The sequence below is a fragment of the Parambassis ranga genome, chromosome 9 (genome assembly GCF_900634625.1).
Source record: "Parambassis ranga chromosome 9, fParRan2.1, whole genome shotgun sequence".
Taxonomy (NCBI): domain Eukaryota; kingdom Metazoa; phylum Chordata; class Actinopteri; family Ambassidae; genus Parambassis; species Parambassis ranga.
Window position 1 is genome coordinate 18,033,932 of NC_041030.1, and position 19,992 is coordinate 18,053,923.

Here is a 19,992-nt window from a genome sequence, read left to right on the forward strand (position 1 = left end):
GATAACTTTGTTTCAAGGGCAGAGAGCCCTTTACTGCAAAATAAATAACTGGCTGCTTGTCTAGCATGTTGCAGCTTTTGGGGTTAATCTGGTGTAGCTCAGTAAAAATTACACTGTCAGGGAAACCATCATAATATTAAAGCCCCAGGCACACACTGAAAAGTGGGGACTCATAATAATGAGTCTGTCAGATATGTTTGTTAGCATTGTTAGCATAGTAGTATACGCTACTTGTTTGGCAGGGATAGACACAGCATTGTATTACTAGCATAGCACCTATCTTGCACAGCGGTACAGCTAAGATGAAGCAATTCTAACATGTAATATATTTGATTTTATTTTTATTTTTCAATTATAACGTTAGAAAACAATAGTTTTAATTATTTACTACTCGCTCTGAAGTTCACGTCTGGTGTGTTTTGTTCTACAATTAAATTTATTTCATCTAATCTTATCATTTTAATCCAGCAAACTCATTCAGAAAAAGTGAAGCAGCCTCAGACAAAGTACTTCACACAATAATTTAATAAAATCAACCACAGACTAGAAAAAAGAGAGCAAAGGCATTTTGTATTGAATGAAAAGAAAAAGGAAAAAACTTGAATAGCAACAGGAGGTTTCTTTCTGCTGTAAGCTGGAATAATTACATGTTTACAGTGAAGTTATAACACCTTCAGATCCACACATCCTTATAACATCAGTTCTGTATCAGGTCAGGTTAGCCAACCAGATGAGTGTGACATAAAGCCAGTGTGTATTTTACATTTTTTTTTCTCTCCACATGAAGGTGGCATCAGAATGTGTGACTCTCTGAAGAGCAGAGAGCAGTCACTGACAGCCATGTGAACGACTCGTCGTCTGAATCTGAAAGCGTGTCTGACTGCAGCGAACAGAGGGAAGGAGAAACACAGGTGAAACCCTAACCCTAACCCGAACACTGTGAACACAACAAGCCACCTGCAGCGTCAGAAGAATGACAGAAATATGTTAGAACAGGTTCCCCCCCTTATAAACCCAAACCCCCTTTTAACCCATTGATGACCAAGCTGTCCAACAACGTCGTTTCCTTAGAGTACATTTACAAAAAACATCCAACGTCTTACCTGTGATACGTCTGCAGTCAGACGTATCACAGGTAATACTGCAAAGAAAAGGACGGCTTTCTTCTCTTCTACGGAGACAGTATCGTGACTTTTAAAAACAGGTCTGATGTGTATTGATTTTCTGCAAACAGCTTAAAGACATGCTCAAAAACCCACTGTTGAGTTGAGGAGATTTACGCAAGCTCTCAAAAATGGAACATATTTAAGAATTTACAGAAACATACCACAAGAAGGTGCCTCAGGTTTCTGTTTCCCAGAGACATATACAGTAAAAACTAAATAAATGTATGATTTTGCCAATAGGAAACACAAAGGAAACATTTGAACAGTTTAGAATAGGCTACATGACTCCTATATGTAAAATTTCATAAATGTTAAAAGACTTCTCTTCATGATTCATCTGAAGATGTTTTTAACACTCAGAATTTCAAGTTAAAACTAAAATATTGTGATGAGTCAATTTCCTAACAACACAATAGAGTGTGTCGAAATAATCAGTCATAAAAAGAGAGTTAATTTATAGGCACACATTTTAACAACATATCAACCTCATGTTAGGCTGTGATGGCTGCACTGGTCCACAGAAACAAATGAGGAGTTTTACAATGCAAGCTGTATGTTCCAAGGTTACCTATAGGATCAGGGACACTGGGGTACACCGCCCCCTACTGGCAGGGAGGTGTCATTTATTAATTTATTTTATTAATAAACAGCCAATAAATAAAGGTTCATTTCTTCATCTTGATTTCTAAAACCTTTTATGTTGTCTCTGTGGGCTGAGGAAGCCATTATGCATTTTTTGTGTTTGTTATGGATAGATGAGTGTGATGAGTGTGTAACTGGACTGTGGTAGCAAAGAGTTGACATGCACGTGTTCAGCAAGGCAGACAAAATAAAGAGAAGCTTGGTCATGATTCAAAGTGCAGAGGATTTCCTGCAGTACATCGCTAATGACTGATCTTTTTTTATTTTAGATAAAATTCTTCCTAAATTGCTGCAACAAGTACACTCAGAAACACCTGTCCACTATGAGAGTCCATCACTGCTCAGCTCTGGATGTAATCAAACACTGAGAAGGACGAACGGGGCCAGACGCGCAGCAGCATGAAGGCACTGAGTTATATCTACAAGCCAAAAGAAGTCGATCCAAGAGCAATCATCACCATTCCACTGACCACGAAAGAGTTAACAGAGAATCCAGGCAGGGACTCAGGGGAGTGGGGGGATGCCAGCAAGCATCTGGAGGGTCCCGAACGGAGGGACCCAACCAAGTGCACAGGTCAGTCAGTAGTGAGGACATAGAGAGAGCAGGCTTGTTAGTTTGATCAGTTCCCACAGGGTCGAAACCAGACACACACACACACACACACATCACACTGAGGTCACACCTGAACAAAATACAAATAAAAATGTACGCAAACAAAGGTAGAAAATAAAAGATGGAGGAAATGCACACATCTGAAGATGAGGTTTACATCAGAGGATCAATACTCTGATTAATCTGAGGCTATGGCAAGCTATGGTTAGCTTAGCTTAAAGCCTTAAAGAAGCAGGAGGAAACAACCAGTGTTTAGCATGCCATCTTATTTTAACCTCACAGGAACAGCAATCTACTCCTACTGTGCATAATCTGGACAAAGCTTAGCCTTTATGCTAAGCTAAGCTGATGGTCTGACTCTAACTTACCGAAATTGATAACAGCATAATGCTAGCTGCCAATTTTTTTTAAGTACAGGATTATCCATTAATAGCCACTATTTGTCAGTCCCTATTGGTGCTCTGTTAAAGTTCCTATAAATCAGTTAGCATTATGCTATTTGTTCTGCCGTCCACTAATTAGCATCAAATCTTCATCGTCAACTAGAGGAAGGATTTCATTGGATGACCCTCACCTATACTGGTGTTGGAGCTCCTATTATTAAGAACATTTCAACATGGTTTTGAATGAAGCCTCTTATCTTTTTGGTGCATAATTGGTTCTCTACTGTCTCCCACATCGCTTCATCCTCACAAATGAATGCGACGCCTCTGCAAGACGCAATTAGGCACAGAAAGGATGCAGGCGGTCAGGATGAGAGGAAAGGTCAGCTGCAGCAGACACCCAACACACCAAAACAAGATGGAGTTGCTGTGATCTTAGAATAAACATGGGTTAATATTGTGAATGAGTTTCCCAGGAATGATCCAGCCCTGATCTGCCACCTCATTTACATCTGTCGTTTTTCAGCCTCCAGGTATATACAAAGTACATTTAGACAAATTATTGTATAGGACAATGGCGCTTGTGTTGCAGCAGCTCATTTGCATGTTAGGGAAAAAAAATACAAATACATCAGAGGTTTTAAAGAAATGTTCTCTGACCTACAGCATCCACTCCAGACTCACATGGACATTCACTCCTCCTCACAAAAAAAAGAAGAAGAAGAACACAAAAATGTCTGTGCTTGGTTCCACTTGTTTGTTTTTAATCCACGAGGTCGAAAAAAGTCGCATTCCATGAAGGCTTGTTCCATTCAAATCTATTTTACACACATTAAAAATGGTGGTTTAATGTCAGCCGCTCTTCTAGTAGATGACCTCGTAGACGGTTGCTTTCTTATCTCCTGAACCTGTCACAATGTACTTATCATCTGTGGAGATGTCGCAGCTCAGCACTGAAGACGACTCCTTTGACTAAAAGAGGTGTGAAAAAGAAAAAAAGGTCAAAGGTCGTGCATGCCACAGATAGGTGTTCAGCAGCTAGTTACTCCTCCTTTTCTTTCCCACGCTGTGATGAGGGCTCTTTAATATTTCTGATTCTCCTTCGGTTTACTAAGTTTCTTTTAAATTTTTTTTTACATTTAGCAGAAAGGTGTCGTTCATGGCCCCTCTCAAAGATATTTCAATAAAACCTGTGGCCTCCAGGCTGTTAAACTGCACTCCACTTCTCAGCTGCTTGTCATTCATGTTTACATTCTTTCACACTTACCTGGAATATGCTGGCTCCATATGGAGTTCTCCATGCATTGAGTAGATTGTCTTTTCCTGTGCTCACAAACCATTTACCTGCAGAGAAGTCCTCATTAAACACCTTCCATTTAAATGATCCCACACTAAACCCTTCGTTTTAATAACATGTGAGAAAGCAGAATCATCTTACCACAGTGCGCGAATCTGAGTGACAGCACACAGCTTTCGTGCAGGTGGAGCTGGTACTTGTCGGGTTTGGTGACATGCAGGACCTCCACGTTGCTGTTCTCCATCCCCACTGCCAGCCACTCGCCCGTTGGACAGTATCCCAGCGAGAAGATCTGCAACCGGAACCCAGCATTCACACATTTAATGGCACATACATATCATACATAGCTATATCTTATATAAATGTATGGAAGATATATTTGACTGCATGATGGCTGGTGAGAATTGAAATACAATATTTGATGAATATAATTATCCTACTAATAGTCCTGTTAGAATGCATCATTTAAGCACATTTTTGAGGGCAGCTTTTTATATTGTTCAGTCAATTTCAGCAAACTGATGGCTACGGCTGCAACGACTAGTCGACTAATAGTCGATGTTAGTGACGTCATCGCATAGCATGCACGTGTAGTGCATTTGCAGCAGGCAATGATTCTCTGGCTTGTGGTGTAGTGGGATGATTGGCGCTTTGTGGGTGCAAGAGGTCATGGGTTTGAAACCAGGATGAGCCGTCTGCCGGTTGGTGTGGAGGGAAAGTTGTTCCAGACTGTATGAGAACCGTGTGGAGTCAGCAGCAATGCGCTTTGGGCAGATGTGTGAATGAGCAGGGACACACACACAAAAATGAACCCAGGACTTCAGCCCAAGATGTTCAGCTTTATACATTGTAGCGGCAGCATGGAGGCGGATAATTCGATGACAAATTAGCGGTCCAAAGTCGTCGACTATTACTGAAATTGTCATTAGTTGCAGCCCTACTGTTGGCTAGAGCAGACCATTTACAGAAAGATGTGCTGTATTTATTTATCATAATATTAATTTAATCATGTGTGGAATAGGGGGATGCTCCGTAAACGTATCCAGCCTCACAAACACGCACTAAGAACGCACGTCGGCTTGACAAACGTCAACCACAACTTTTTTTTTCCCCAGAAGACTAGTGTTTAAGTTGCTGAAGCTGCAGAGAGGGTGGATGTGGGAGTTTGGTTGGAACATATATTCCTGGAAAACATGAGCCTCTCCCTGTCCGGCCTGCCCTCTCTGATCTCCCTTTAATTCACACTCATGTGCACAGTCAGGTTGTGGAATGGGTCTATTCAGAAAAATTGCAGTAATGGTCTATTATTACTGGTTTTTTCCTCACCTGAAAAAACTACAGTCTAACTGTGAGTACTATTAGTGTTAAAAGTATTGGAGGACATGACAAAAAAAAGCAGCTCAGTCTGGCCTTTAGTGGAGGTTAAATGTTCTGAACTGCAGCTTGTAATGACTGCAATAAATCACAACCTGAGACAGTAATCACACTGTAACTGCAAATGGCACTGACTTGTCCTGCAATGCACAATTTTCATCAATCTGTGACATTTCACTTTCATTTAACCACCAAATAATCATAAAAATAATAATAATAATAGACATCTGTGCAAAAACCAAGCTGTTTGATCACATGACGCGCACCTGCAAGCTGCTGCTACACAAGAGCTGATCATTTATAGCAGCGCTAAAGGAAGAGTGTGTGTGTGTGTGTGAGTGTACCTGGGAGGTGAAGTCATGCTGCTGCAGCTGCCGTCCTTCTCGAAGGTCCCAGGACCGGACGGTGTTATCCAGACCTCCAGTCCACAGCTTGGTGCCATCATTAGAGATGTCTATACAGCTGGCTCCGTCTGTGTGTCCCTGGAACTGCCTGCAGAACACACACAACACTTTATACCAACACCATTTGTATTTTGACTGAGATAATCGTCTCATGTTGTCCTCACAAGGTTTGAAATCCTTAAAAAATGCTTTTATGCTTGAAATGCGTTCGGTATTTCGATAAAGTGCTTAACCCTTATGCACTGTTCTGGACATTTCTGTCCTCTGAGAGTAATTTAAAAAAATCCAGTCCACATTCACCTTTTCTATTAAAAATGAGCCATTTTGTGTGTTTTTTTTTTTCCAATTTTTAGCACCACCCCTTATGAAATTAGTGATTAAAGGGTTAAAATCCTGGGGGGAAATGATTTTTTCACTACTTTTGATCAGAACTGAAGTTAATTAAAAGGTCTATGCAAAAAAATATGAAAAAAATATTTATCTGATATATTTTTAAAACCGTTAAAGTTAGAGGACGTTTTTGTCCCGAACAACACGAAAGGCTAGTGTTTGCGAATATTGCACAAGGGTTAAAATTCTTTTGTAATGGTATTTCTATCTCTAAACAATTTACTTATTGGATGAAAAACCACAATTCCAAATAAAAAATCAGAGAGCCTGATACTGAAGTTGCTTAATGTTACTGTTTTTATATGTGAGTCTGCCCTCCAAAAACACAAATAGTGAGTCAGGTATCACTGCGCCATCATGTCGACAGGTTGCCATGTGAATGAGCATCGGCTGTATGATATGTATAATGTATAATGTCATTAAAAAAACAGAGGGCCGCAGAGCCTTGAAAATGGACCTTGAAAGTGCTTGAATTAAAGATGATTTAAATTAGTTTTTATATTATTAAATTTAAATTAGTAATTTTTAGTGGCTAATATTGGGACTGAATCGATATATATTAATATATGTGAAAAACATTAAATGTTAAAGTAAAATGTAAATAACGTAAATAAAAACAATAAATAATTGTGTTTTTTTAAGTAATTTCAGCAGACAATAAGGTAGCTATTCAGAACCTTGAGCCTGCAGTTCCACAGAAGGCCACTAGAGGCAATATTACAAAAAACAAGTTTACAGTTTGATCCACACAAAACAGATTTGGTTTCTATAGCTAATTTCCCCACTCATAAAAATATGTATACAACTCATTTTATAAGTATAAGTTATGCGTATTAAAGCTGTGATTCTGTACAGCTAAGATTGTGCCTAAAAGTCCCCATCCTTCCCCGCTCCATACCTAACCAGAGTCTGGTTGTGAAGATCCCAGACGGCGATGTTGCCATCGGAGCAGCAGGAAAAACAGACTTTAGAGTCAGGGCTGATGGCCAGAGCATAACATGCGGGTGCTGATGAGGTTAGCTCTGCTTTGATGCGAGGGGTCGGTGTGGCCAAATCCCAGATCGACAGAGTGCTCGCTTCGCCCCCGACAATGAGAGTTCGTCCATCCGGAAGTAGCCGGCAGGACCGTATGTAGTTATCCCTGTTCTGATGTGACAGACACAGCAGAACCATTAAAAAGTGACAGAAACCTGAAGCTGTAAGCAGAAATTATATAAAAAAAAAACCTATTCTAAACGTGATGGAACCATGTTTTCACTCACAAGGCAGTCCAGCTGGGATACAGGGGTCTTGTTACCAGGGTGACTGATGTCCCACACCTTGACGCAGCCCTTGCCGCCGGTGTAGACGTGGCGTGTCGGGTTACTGATAGTAACAGCACACACCACCTCCCCGTGGCTGAGAGTATTGATCTGTCGTGCGTGGCGTGGGATGCCCGGGCCAATCAGTGCATCCGGAGGAAAAGGCACAGGCTGCATTTGTCCATCAGCGCTCACATGAAAGGAGTAGGCTCTGGAGGAATGAAAAGGGTCATAAAGAGAGGCGAGGAAGCAAAGAGCCAGTGAGCACGAGGGAATAAAAGATCATTCTGTAAACTGCAGAGTGACTGTAAAGAAAGGAAACGTACGGTTTTCCTCCAGGAATGCCTGACAGGTTTGGAGGAAGGCCGGGGACACGGATGTGGTGGTGAGGGTCGAATCCCACCTGAAGAACACGAGACCATTTAAAATCTAGCAATGCACACCTGTTTCCATACATTTTCAACCACTTCAAAAAGTGAACCTACCACTTGTGTGCGTCCGTAGGCCGCCACAGCAGCGGCAGCCACTGCACTCATCTGTGGGGAGATGTTGTGCAGACCACTGTAGGCTGCTCCGGCCCCGCTCAGCTCTCCGTTCATACCCGGGTGAGGAACCATTCCAAATGGACCGGGGTACGAGCAGGGCACGGCGAGCGGCGTGCGCAGACCAGGAGCTACGGAGAGAGGTTGTGATGTCATAGTGACGTGGTTTTTAATTTTCCAAAAACATCCCTCATGATAACTGATGCTTATTGATTCATACAGCAGCTCATATGATTGAGTTTTTTTATGGTTTGTAACACTCACCGAGCTCAACACCCGTCGGTTTACTGGGTGCAGGCCTCAGGCCCGGGGTGGAGGTGCTGCTGGGGGTGGGGGCTTCGGAGCGAGACGTGGGGGTGCTGGACTTGGACACAGGAGTTGTGGACTTCTCATTCTATAACACAAAACAGCAAATGTGATAGCTGTGCAGAAATATTTCAATTTATAATCATGTAATAAGACAGTTAGTGCTGCTTTCTGCACCTGATCTATGTGTTTTCATGCAGATCTTTTTAAACCTACTAACTGCTAATCATGTTTCTGAATGTCTAAAAATAGAAAACTACCATGAGAACTAATGAAAGCGAAGATCACGCAGCCATAATTACCCAAATGACTCACCACATTAATCTCTTTGGACTTGGATGAAGGTGTGCTGCTGGAGGAAGCGATGGAGGAAGGACTCAGAGGCGCATCTTTCTTCAACAGGCGACTCTTGTCCAAGCCGTTCTCCCGAGGAGAGTGGGCGGGACTTCCACGAGGAGACGCCAGGTCCTGTGGTGGGTGAGCACAGGTAAAGAGATGAGATCATTTTTTCCCTTCCTGATCAGGTAACTGACCAAAGAGAAAACTGCTCTGTACCTCATTGGAGACATCGACTACAAGGTTGTCATCACTCTTCTCTCCATCGCTCTCCTGTGATGGACACACAAAGAAGCAGCACAACTGTATCCAACTCCTCATTAAATGAATATTAATCAAAGATGTAAATCAAGGATGTGGTCACTCACGTAGCGTGTCGATAAGGGCTCCTTATCATCTGTCTTCTGTTTTTTGCTGTCTGAGGTATAATCACTTGAACTCCGGTGTTTTTCTCCAGTCCGAAAACTGGCTGATGGAGACACAGATGAGCTCTGGAAGAGCGAACGTGTACATACTTAACAGACTTAAGTGACCTTTGTATTTTAAAGTCTCTAAAATGGTAACAGAAACACCACACTACAACTGTGACACTTCAACAAATGTCTGTAGACTGTTTTCATTTGTGACCGTTTCCCCTTCTCCGCCCTTCTCTCGCTCTCCCTCTCTCCATCCTCCTACTCTGGTCAGGTGATTAATAGCGAGCACCTCCCTCACCAATTAGCTGTTGCCCCGTCGCTCACTCACTCAGCAAATTCAATGCTTCGGCAACCCTCCTCCACCCAAGGATCACTGCCAGATCCACGCCAGCTCAAGCCCTCCTCTCACCCACTCTCCAGCCTTCTCCTCCAGCACCACCAGGTCTACACCCCGACTTGTCTGCTTTCTCCACTATGAATGCCAATAATATAAAAATATTAGAAATATAAAATAAGATTAAAAAAGGTGTATACATCAAACTATCTGTTAAAGAAAATGATTGGTTGGGACAAATTTCTCATATTCCTCCAAGCCACGGTGAAAGGCAATATATGACACAGGACTTTCATGGCTTCTGAGTGTGTCACCACTTCTATTTTTAAAGTTAAAGTGGGGGAAATGTGGCTCCTACAAACAGAACGAGAGAATAAGACATAACTGCTCTGCCAGATTTCCACATCACTGCCTGTCAAGACCATTTCACTGTTAGTGTGTCGCACACAAAAAAAGCCCAAGACACGCAGCATCCTCGACAGCGTGTGACTGCGCGCCATCAGGGAATCAGGCGAGAGCAGTGCCACTGATGTCTCTTGTTGTTAATCACATATGGCATCCTTTAAATACCATTACTGAAGGATTAATCTTCTTTGAGAAGCAAAGATCAAAATAAGGTCAACTAAACATTTCCCCTCCTGCTCAGCCCGTCTCCGCTGATCTCTCTCTCTCTCTCTCTCTCTCTCCCTCTCATTGGGAGGCGCTCCTTACCCAGCAGACGATGGACAGAGAAAAGAAAAATAAAGCAGGACCTTTAGCTCGACCTTTCCACTAACTCACGCTTGTAACCTTTCCACTGCCCTTTGCCGTGCTGCAAGTGTTGATGACAAAGATCTGTGGGGTGGGGAGCGTGGATCAGTGTGTGTGTGTGTGTGTGTGGTCAGGCAGCACTTGTTGTAGTAGCTACCACATCTTAGCACTCTGTATGTGTAAATAATGTGAAGTGTGTGTACAGGTGTGTGTGTGTGTGTGTGTGTAAGACCGCTCAGCCCCACACTCTCTCACTCTCTCTCTCTCTCTCTCTCTCTCTCACACACACACACATGCCCTCTTTCCAGACTGATTAGATTAATTAGCCTGCAAATTAGCTCTTTCAAAAACATCAAAGCAAATTAATTTCACTGCGCAGACAAATGAAGGCGCCGCTGGCAGTACAAGCACTGTGGCTGTGAAGGGCTCTGTGGTGTGGCTGAGTCAAAGGATTCATCTTCATTCACATGGTAATTATATTTGACTTCAAATTGATTCTGCAGGTCCTGATGATGATATCTGTCACCTCCAGTGTGCAGAGGCTCAGTGTGACCACGTTTCTGTCGTCAATACTCAACTTGCTGGACATCATAAACTGGACGCCAACAAACGTTAGATGTTAGTGGTTCATCCATAGACGGCATTTATCTATAGACCTCTCAAGCTCTGTTTTGAGCCTCTGTGGGAGGCTCCAGCGGTCGCCATGTTGGCATCATCAGTCCACCAAAGCTCCAAATACAGGCAAAGAGGTGGAGCATGACGGAAGAAGGCGGCTTGAGAGTGCTGAGATTTGGCACCTGGCTGTCACTCAAGGTGGTCACGCCCATGAATAGGCATAATGTAATTAAAATAAATAAATACTATTTTTGTTTTTTGTGTTTAATCACACATCAAAAATTAGCAAAAACAAAATTAGAAATGCTAAAGCAAACCTGTGTGAACCTGTCTAACTAGTAAATCCTCTTCACACGTGCATGTGAGATTACCAGATTACCTCTAAACATCAGAGAAAATAAACACGATGTGTCTTTGCCTTGTATTTTGGAAATTGCTTCTCAGAACCCTCTTTAGAACTCTGGGTGGAGAGTCAAGTCATTTGGTTTAATCCATCCCTCACCCTGTTCAACTAGTTTTTTATTATGCGGCCAGCGCAGCATGGAAGGCCAGCCTGCACACTGTATACAGAGCTTTTTTTTTTTACAGCTTGTTTACTGGTGACTACACCAAGTCAAAGAAGCACACAACATTTGAGGGCAGCTGCAGCAAACAGCTTGCTGCGATGTGTTGACTGCTTACAGGAGGTCGGGCTAAATTAAACCAGGCAGCTTTGTTACTAATTCATGCCTCATCTTTTTTTTAAAGATGTGGTTTTGCACATGTACATCATGTTTAAGGTCACTTCAAAGAAAAAAAAATCCACAAGCAAAGACACAACTCAACGAACAATTAGCTTCATCCGAGAAGTGCACTCAAGCCTACCATCGCTAACAAAAGGTCTGACAAGGTGCGGTCCTTGAACACACTGTGACTACATAACTGACAACACACACACACACACATGCGGTGCCGTTTACACCCACATACTTTTATCAGTGCGTGAGGTGCTAACACCAAGGACATTAAGGCACAGATGTTCATGCAATTCACACACACACACACTGCACTCTGTGGACTGTTGCCAAGGCAACTGTAGACCACTGACAAGGGGCTTTTTTGGTTTCATGAAGTGACTGTTGGCCGCCATGTCAAAGAGCAGCTCCGTGTCTGTGTGTGTGTGTTCTCACATGGTGCTAATGAAAGGCATTTGCCTAGCTTCATCACTGATTTCTGATCACCTCACACACACACACACTCCCATCATGTGTGTGTGTGTGTGCTGAAGACAACATACTAAACACATTCCTCCTGTTACCACAGCTAAAACACACACACACACAAGCTGCGTATGTGTGAGCTCAGGCTGCTGGTGTAAAGAAATGCTAATCTGCTCATTGAGTATTCAACAAACCAAATGTTTGCCTTGGGAAAAAGGCTCCGCTTAAGGGACTAATTACTACAAGCGCTGGATGTAACGATGATCTGTTGCGCTGCTCCCTCCTTCCCTCACTCACCAGCCTGTGCTGTGTGTTTCTTTGCTCATGTCAGGATTTCTCTTCCACACAGTTGTGTCTTTTCTTCCCAGTTGTTACATGTGATTTTTTTTTCTTTCTCAGAGACTCAGAGATCATCATTTATTTGAAGGGAAATTATGCGAATAAATATTTTCAAATAAAATGCAATAAAAACCATTCTACTTATTAAAAACACGGTATAGAATGAAAACAATCAAACAAAGAAGCTGAAAAACCTCAGATGCCCTAATGTCAGGGGAAAAAAAAATAGTGAATTAATTTACTTGTCTATCCTTTCATCTTTTGCAGGTGTGCAGTCTAACGAGAATGATCTGTTAGCTGAGTGAGGAGAAATGAAGCCGTACTTCAACATGCCTTTTTACAAAGAGGAGAAAGAAGAGAAAGGACTTACCTTGACTGAGTCTCTGTCTGAGGAGGCGGAGGGCATGAGACAGAAAAAAAATGTACTGATTAAAGCATTCAATGTGTGAAGCACAAGAACATGTGTAAAAGACACACACACAAAATAGCAGACACACACTCACAGAGGATTCGTACTACAAAATGGTCTTCTCCTAATGGAAAAAAGCGCCTTGTTGCTTATTTACACACACCCTTACACGTACACACAACCGGCTCTGTTTCCTGCCAGTGATGTCTTGCTCACAAATCATCTGCTTCTTTTAAATGGTACAAACAAAGAGAACAAAACAGCTCTTTTCATTGTTGTGCTCCTGAGTCTGACTGATGTGTGTGCAGGAAGCAGGAAGCCTGTGTATGTCACTCAGCGGTCATGGTCATATTCTTAGTATAATTAGAATGTGTTGTGTAACCATTTATCCCTAAACTGCTGTGACATAGAGATAAAAAAACAGACATTTTAACATGAAGCTGTACAAGTGTCAAAACTGCAGTTCACCCCTTTAGCCACCAGGGGCAAGCTCCACAAGTGGGGCAATCCCATAATGTTAAAATAGCCAATTTTACAACAGAAATATACATGTTGACAGACTGCTGAAAAACATTGCTTTGGTCTTTTTTGTGACTCACTCATTCATAATATTAAAGGTAGGGTAGGAGATTTTGAAAACTCAGTGAGAGTCAGCCAGATTTTGTAAGCAAAAACACACCCCTTTCTCTCGGAGCTCACCCCGAAGCCACGCCTCCCAATCACATGGACGCGCATTACCTGAAGACGAGCTGCGGTCTGTGACTTCGGCCATCATGCACGTACCTCTCTGGTGCGCACAGAGCAGGAAGAGAGTGACAACCAGACAATACTCTGCGCAGGGTCCACCCAGAGGATTGGCTGATGTTTTTAGCGTTTTATAGCTTCCACAGATGATTCATATTCTTCGTTTTAATGTGAAACTGCCAAACTAATTGGTTGCTATCAGATTGTAAAGAGAAGTTGCACTAATTTAACAAAAAGTGCATCAGAATGAAATCTCCTACCCTACCTTTAAATGTATTTTTATTTATAGGCTTTGAGTGACAGATAGGAGCCAGATCACAGCATAAGATGCCTTCTCTGTGACTGTCAGCCTCCACATGTGCTCCACCTCTGTGCTTGTATTTGGAGGTTGATGGACTGTGACACAGCCAACATGATGACAATCGGACACCACCACAAAAACCTGTGGTGTAAGAGCTAGATGTGTCATGGAAGCTTTGTCCATAGTTATATACTGTCAATGGGATGGGCCCTAGAGGCCGCAGTGGGGAACTGCAGTTTCTGATAGGCTTCATTTCTCAGTCCCAGAGGTGGCAGAGGCTCATACAGCTCAGGGAAGAGAGACACAATTACAATCTACAGACAGGCAGTGCATGCAAAGATCAGCAGGGTGGTGGCAAAGAGCTGACAGTAGCAGCAGCAGCAGCAGCATCTGGGAGCACTCGAGGAAAGAGTGTGATATTTGGAAATCTAAAATATAATTCAAACCAGGGTCGACAAACAATATTCAGTCCTTCCAAGAAAGTCTCAGATTCAGCACTGTAGCAGCTAGCTTTGTTAAGAAAACACACCAAAGGTCAGAGGACGACAAAGTGCTCCCAATCATACTCACTGCAGCAGTCTGCTTTAGCACATACAGCACACATACACACACACACACACACTACATGTTGCTTAATTAAGATTCAGTCTAGAAGCCTTTGTGCACTATGGCCTCGGTCTGTCTGTCAGCACAGCACACCAAAATAGGAAAATTACTAGATGTGCAAATGAAGGAGTCCAGGAGGTCCAAACAGTACGAGTAACAGTAACAAAATGGTTCTAAACCTAAGAAGCCTCCTCACGCTCGCACGCGCACACTCCTTCTCAGGATCTCAGCTGGAGATAGAATTGAATTGATATTGATTGTGCTCCTAATGCAGACGAGTATTACCTGAGTTAGCAGCTGTTAGCTTTACTGCAGCTATAGGGCAAGGTTAACTGCTCTACTGCACTGTAAAAACCCTCACAGCCATGCTGCAACAGAGTAATTAAGTGCTGGTGCACACACACACACACACACACACACACTCTGTATGAACAGTAATTAAATGCTTGAGCTCAAAGTCAGCTCAGAGAAGAATTAGAGGCGCTCCGTGTGTGCAGAAGAAAAGAGGCATCATGGTGGTTGTGTATTGCGCTCTATTAGGCCAATTAAAGTGGCATAATGACAAATCAGGGTGTAATTGTTTTAACTGCTGTTCATTCAAAGTAATAACAATTAAGCATCAGCAAGTACAAGTCGTGATATAACTCATAACACCGCCTGAATATTCCAGACATGTAAAATAGGTTCAGGATCATTAACGAAGGAGAAGATGTATGCGTGTGTGTTTATGGCTATTTAGCATCTGCTTATGAGTGAAATAGAGCGGCACAGTGTGTGTTAAATTATGACATATTATAAAATTCAAGGTTCAAATTTCTGAGTGTTGAATGCATTGTGTTCAATCCTCGGAAAATATAACTAATCCAGGCTTGAAATTGTAATATTGTACTATTAATATCTGTATTTATTTACTCTGTCTCAAATAAAATGAAAATAAAATGAAATGAAAAATCCAGGATAACTGGGATTTTATTGTGAATGTAATCATTGATCAGAGGTTAAATTTAACACTAACTCCTCCTGTGTCAGATTAACAGCCAGCAGTGCACGATGAAGCGTATTTCAGCTGCTGTAGCAGAGAAGCCAAAATCAACACCTGCAGAGCAGCAAACAGAGCGGCATTTACCTCTTGCGTGTGGTTCGCTGTTGTTATCGTGGTGTTTTCGGTCATCTTTGAGTGGCAGCTGGTGGCTCAGGGCAGAGGACAGAGCCAGCAGGCTGGCAGTACTGGCCCCGGGGGGCAGAGGGGGCTGCAGGCCTGCCGGATGGGGCGTGAGAGGGACTGGTATGGCGTGGCCGTGGGAGAGGTGCTGAGCCTGGAGCTGTTGCTGCTGAAGCACACACAGAGAAAAAACTGATTAGGACTTAAATATTGATTGAACACAAACAAGTAGGTGGGATGAAGAAAAGAGGGAAGAAAAATAAAAATATAGGGAATTTCTGCTGTAATTGCTGAGCATATGTTAACTCATAATCACTGTGATAAGCTTAAATTGACCAATAATTGTCACCAAGCAACAAGTGGCATGTGAAAATACAACTACTGTTGTTTAATTGTCAACATGTTTTCCTAAAAATATGAGCCTGAGCCAGTATCTCAACAAGGACTCATCAGAGATGAAGATGCCGGCCAGTTTATTGAATGAATAAAACACAAAAAAAAAATCAAGGTCACTAATCGCTCTTGTAGTAAATGCATTTCATCATCATCATTCATTCTGCATGCCCTTCATCACCACTACTGCACAGCTGCACTTCACATGATCATCTTCCTATTGATCTCCAACCTCGTTTCAAAATGGTCGACCTATCTCCTATTTCAGTGTGTGTGCATGTGTGTGTGTGTGTGTGTGTGCAGTACACCCACCCCTATGATGGCGTTTAGTTCAGCCATGGTGACCTGTTTGGCCCTCTCCACTGCCTGCACCACCTGCTGCTGATGCTAAGACAGACAGACAGAAATAATGAGAAGAGATGGAGTAACAACAACAACAACAACAACAACAACAACAGGCAGCTAAGACAAAGACAAAATAAGAAATCTGAATTTTAAAGAGACTGGTTATGAAGATTATGACAAAATGGCTAATACAGTGTTACAATCTTCCACACCCAGATTGAGATTAAAGACGACAACAATGCAAACGTTTTGTCATCATGAAATGCATTATTATTAAGTGGATTCATTAAACGACAACAACCAAGTTTTATTTTCATCTTGCAAACATTTTCCACTTGAGGCTGTGGAATAAAAACGGCCCAGGACAAACTGGAACAAGTAATAATCCCACAGAATATGTCATATTTAAAACCTTCTATAAGACAATGTTTTGTCTTTCTTTACCATACTTGTGGACATAAAACCACCTCTGCTGTCTGAGCTCTTCCTCGCAGTGTGTTCATTAAAACTCGAGAAAAAAAAAGCAGCTCACAGCTAATTGGGATTTACTGCTGTAGCTGGTCAAGTGTAACCCGCACAGGTCAGTTAATTACATCTGTGTTTGGAAGAAAACAGGTGGATGTTTGAATGAGCCATCCACCTGCAGCATGTGGGCACAGCGGTCTCACATGTTTCTGTTTTCTCCTGAGCTCCGCTCACACACCTCAAAGAGGTAAAGCTGAAGAAAACTTCAACACTCATTTGAAGAGAGTGAGACTCAGAGAGACAGACAGCTACCAGGGCAAAGTCATACAAAGGGTACAGAGAGAGAGAGAGAGAGAGAGAGAGAGAGGGAGACAGATCCAGACAGAGAGCGAGCAAGAGCAGCAAGATTCATCCAGGAGCGCAAAACATCAAAGTAGGCCAGAGATGAAAGAGCTTATCAGGTGTGGAAATGAACCTGACCATCGAGTTCAGCTACACCTCTGCAGTCTGTAACCCGCCTGAACGTGACACACACACATGAAAAGATCCATCACTCCACTGAATATTGGCAAATTACACCATTTTATCAATAACACTAATAATTACAGACCTGGGATGAACCTAAGTAATCTAATAGACTCTTATAAAGGTGATGTGTACTAGCTAAGAACAAAGGCTGACAGCAGAACCAGCATCAGAAACCATCTTGTTTTTGTGCAGATTTTACATTATTTGAAGTCTAAGCTCAATAAACACATGTTGTAAATCATCACATCATGTTGGATACTATGATGCTTTTCAAGAATAAAACACAAACGGCTGAGAAACCTTTAAAAGAATGCTAGAAAAGAGGCCATGACGCACACCGAGCTCCAGTAATCTGACGTCTGATGCTGGCTTTCCTGTTATCGTTGGGATTTAACGAACACACCGGACCATCATACGTAACGTCTCAGCTGCCTGACTTCACAGCAGATTTATCAGTGCGGCCATCCCACTGCCTTCACATGGATGAGGGGATGGAACAGTAAAGCAGCTCTGAACAATGTGCAGGTTATAGAATATGAATGAACCTCCCACCTACATAAAGACCACGCTGTCTAATAACAATAACATCTAAAGGGGGTGGATGCAGTGACATTTCTCATAATGATTGTGAAAATTAATGCAATCCATTCACAATTTTTTATTTGTTGCTGTTAAACAAGCGAAATTAGCAAAATTCGCAACAGTGTAGCTTCATTTTATTTCTAAACGAAAGGATGAAAATATTTAATGATACGTGACTGATGTAAGTACACAGTGTACGACATGGAAGTGTGAAGGGAAGTCTCCAAATAGGAGCTCTGTTTAAGTTTACGATACACAATAATAGACACTAGGGGTGTAAGAAAAAATTGATTCTGTAAAATATCGCGATATTTTATTTGGAGATACTGGTATCGTTTTAAGTTGTGGCCAAATTGATTTTTTATTTATGAGCAAACATTAATTTCAACATCTTACTTTTGTTGTGCACACTGTCTCTTTAAGCATTGTGCAATGTTCTTATAATCAAAATAATTATAATTAAACATTTTGTTCTTGTGAAAGATGTATTACTAGTATTCAGATGAGGCTTTCTAAACAAGCTTTCCATACTCTGAAAAATATATATATATATATATCGCAATATATACCGTCTTTGTTACAGTATCGGGATATGTCGTATATCGTATTGTATCATGACATGTGTATCGTGATATGTATTGTATCGCTAGATTCTTGCCAATACACAGCCCTAATAGACACTATCCTGTTATCCTGCTTGCACATCCATCATCATCCCAACCCGCTTCGTCCTGCAGTGCAGGGTCACGGGGGGCTGGAGGTGAGAGGTGGGGTACACCCTGGAGAGGTCAGCAGTCCTTTGCAACATGGAGACAAACAACCATTCACACTCACACTACGGGCAATTTAGAATGACCAACTATCCTAAGCACATTGGAGGAAGCCGGAGTTCCTGCTGAATGCAAACTCCACACAGAAAGGCCGCAGTCAGAATCAAACGGGTGCTAACCACCTCACCACCCTGCCGCCCCCTGCTTACACATGTAGATGACATATTTTAAACCCTTTTTTGAAGGAATAGGCAAAAATATAATCTTATTAGTGACAACAACGCTGCTGTCAAAGAAATGTTCCAAGTAAACGCAGGAACAATGTCAGAAAATGACAAAAATCAGAATCAAAACAGAGCCCCTTACAAACACATGCAGATGTGATTTGCTGCACAATAATAATGTGAATGTGTTCGATTTCACATGTGTGCACGCAGTGAACGAGGCTGTGCATCAAAACAAAGCGCTTTCCTCTCCCTGCCTCCCCTCTCTGCGGGCCTCAGGGCTGTGTAGCAGCACCACAGTCTAATGCCATTATTCCTAATCCACCCTAAACCCTCCTAATCCATGGCTAATCTGGAGGAGAGCTTTTGGAGTCCACACTCACTCCTTCCTGCTGTTCCCACCCCTCAACACACACACACACATAGTGTTAACTCCTCAGAGGATGGATTTATCAGCTAAACACACACACACACACCTCAAGACTCCATAATAAACACACTGTATAAAACACACCCACTACTGTATGTGCACACAATCATAATGCATTTTAACACAAAAGTATTTTCTCTAACACACACACACACAGCCGCTGGCTCCTGCATATGTTAGTGGGAGACATTTGATAAGTTCAGGGCATATCTGCCTATCCTGAGCAGGGAGGATTAGCCAAGGATAATCTGTGTGTGTGTGTGTGTGTGTGTACATGCCTGTGTGCAATGTGTGTGTCCATATTTGTCTGTCTTGCTTCACAATCCACCACACTCTCCTCCTTCTATGTATTCTGTCTTCTTTCCTTTCTCTCACCCACTTCCTTCTTAACACACAGTGACAGCCACTTTTGAGTCTCTTACCTCTTGAGAGAGGAAGGGGATGACTTGGGCGCAGATTGCGTTCAGCCGTTTGACGATCTCCGCCTGTAAGACAAAGAGGTGGGAGCAGAGAGCACAATCATTTTCAAATTCGCCAGTTAGACAAGAAGGCGTCGTACTCCCCAGAAAACCTCCAGCTGCTGCCGGGTTTATGTTGAAGTAATAGCCCACATTATTTTCATGTGA

At 42.3% G+C, this 19,992-nt stretch overlaps 1 protein-coding gene across 3 annotated transcripts in view; it reads right to left on the minus strand.

Annotated features, from left to right (window-relative positions):
- Positions 1–746: 746 nt before the first annotated feature.
- LOC114441103 (transducin-like enhancer protein 4) overlaps positions 747–19,992 on the minus strand; it is a 29,367-nt gene continuing 10,121 nt past the window's right edge. For 2 of the 3 annotated variants that reach the window (XM_028413883.1, XM_028413880.1), the window contains exons 5-20: positions 19,789–19,851; positions 16,335–16,409; positions 15,594–15,798; positions 12,778–12,794; positions 9,123–9,245; positions 8,974–9,027; positions 8,734–8,886; positions 8,377–8,506; positions 8,056–8,243; positions 7,897–7,973; positions 7,532–7,781; positions 7,168–7,415; positions 5,820–5,967; positions 4,243–4,393; positions 4,072–4,148; positions 747–3,776 (exon numbers count right to left, since the gene is read on the minus strand). In XM_028413883.1, coding sequence (XP_028269684.1) covers positions 3,669–3,776; positions 4,072–4,148; positions 4,243–4,393; positions 5,820–5,967; positions 7,168–7,415; positions 7,532–7,781; positions 7,897–7,973; positions 8,056–8,243; positions 8,377–8,506; positions 8,734–8,886; positions 8,974–9,027; positions 9,123–9,245; positions 12,778–12,794; positions 15,594–15,798; positions 16,335–16,409; positions 19,789–19,851 — 2,067 coding nt within the window. In that variant the 3' untranslated portion in view covers positions 747–3,668. The remainder of the gene's footprint in view (positions 3,777–4,071; positions 4,149–4,242; positions 4,394–5,819; positions 5,968–7,167; positions 7,416–7,531; positions 7,782–7,896; positions 7,974–8,055; positions 8,244–8,376; positions 8,507–8,733; positions 8,887–8,973; positions 9,028–9,122; positions 9,246–12,777; positions 12,795–15,593; positions 15,799–16,334; positions 16,410–19,788; positions 19,852–19,992) is intronic. The other variant, XM_028413882.1, reaches the window with a different exon arrangement.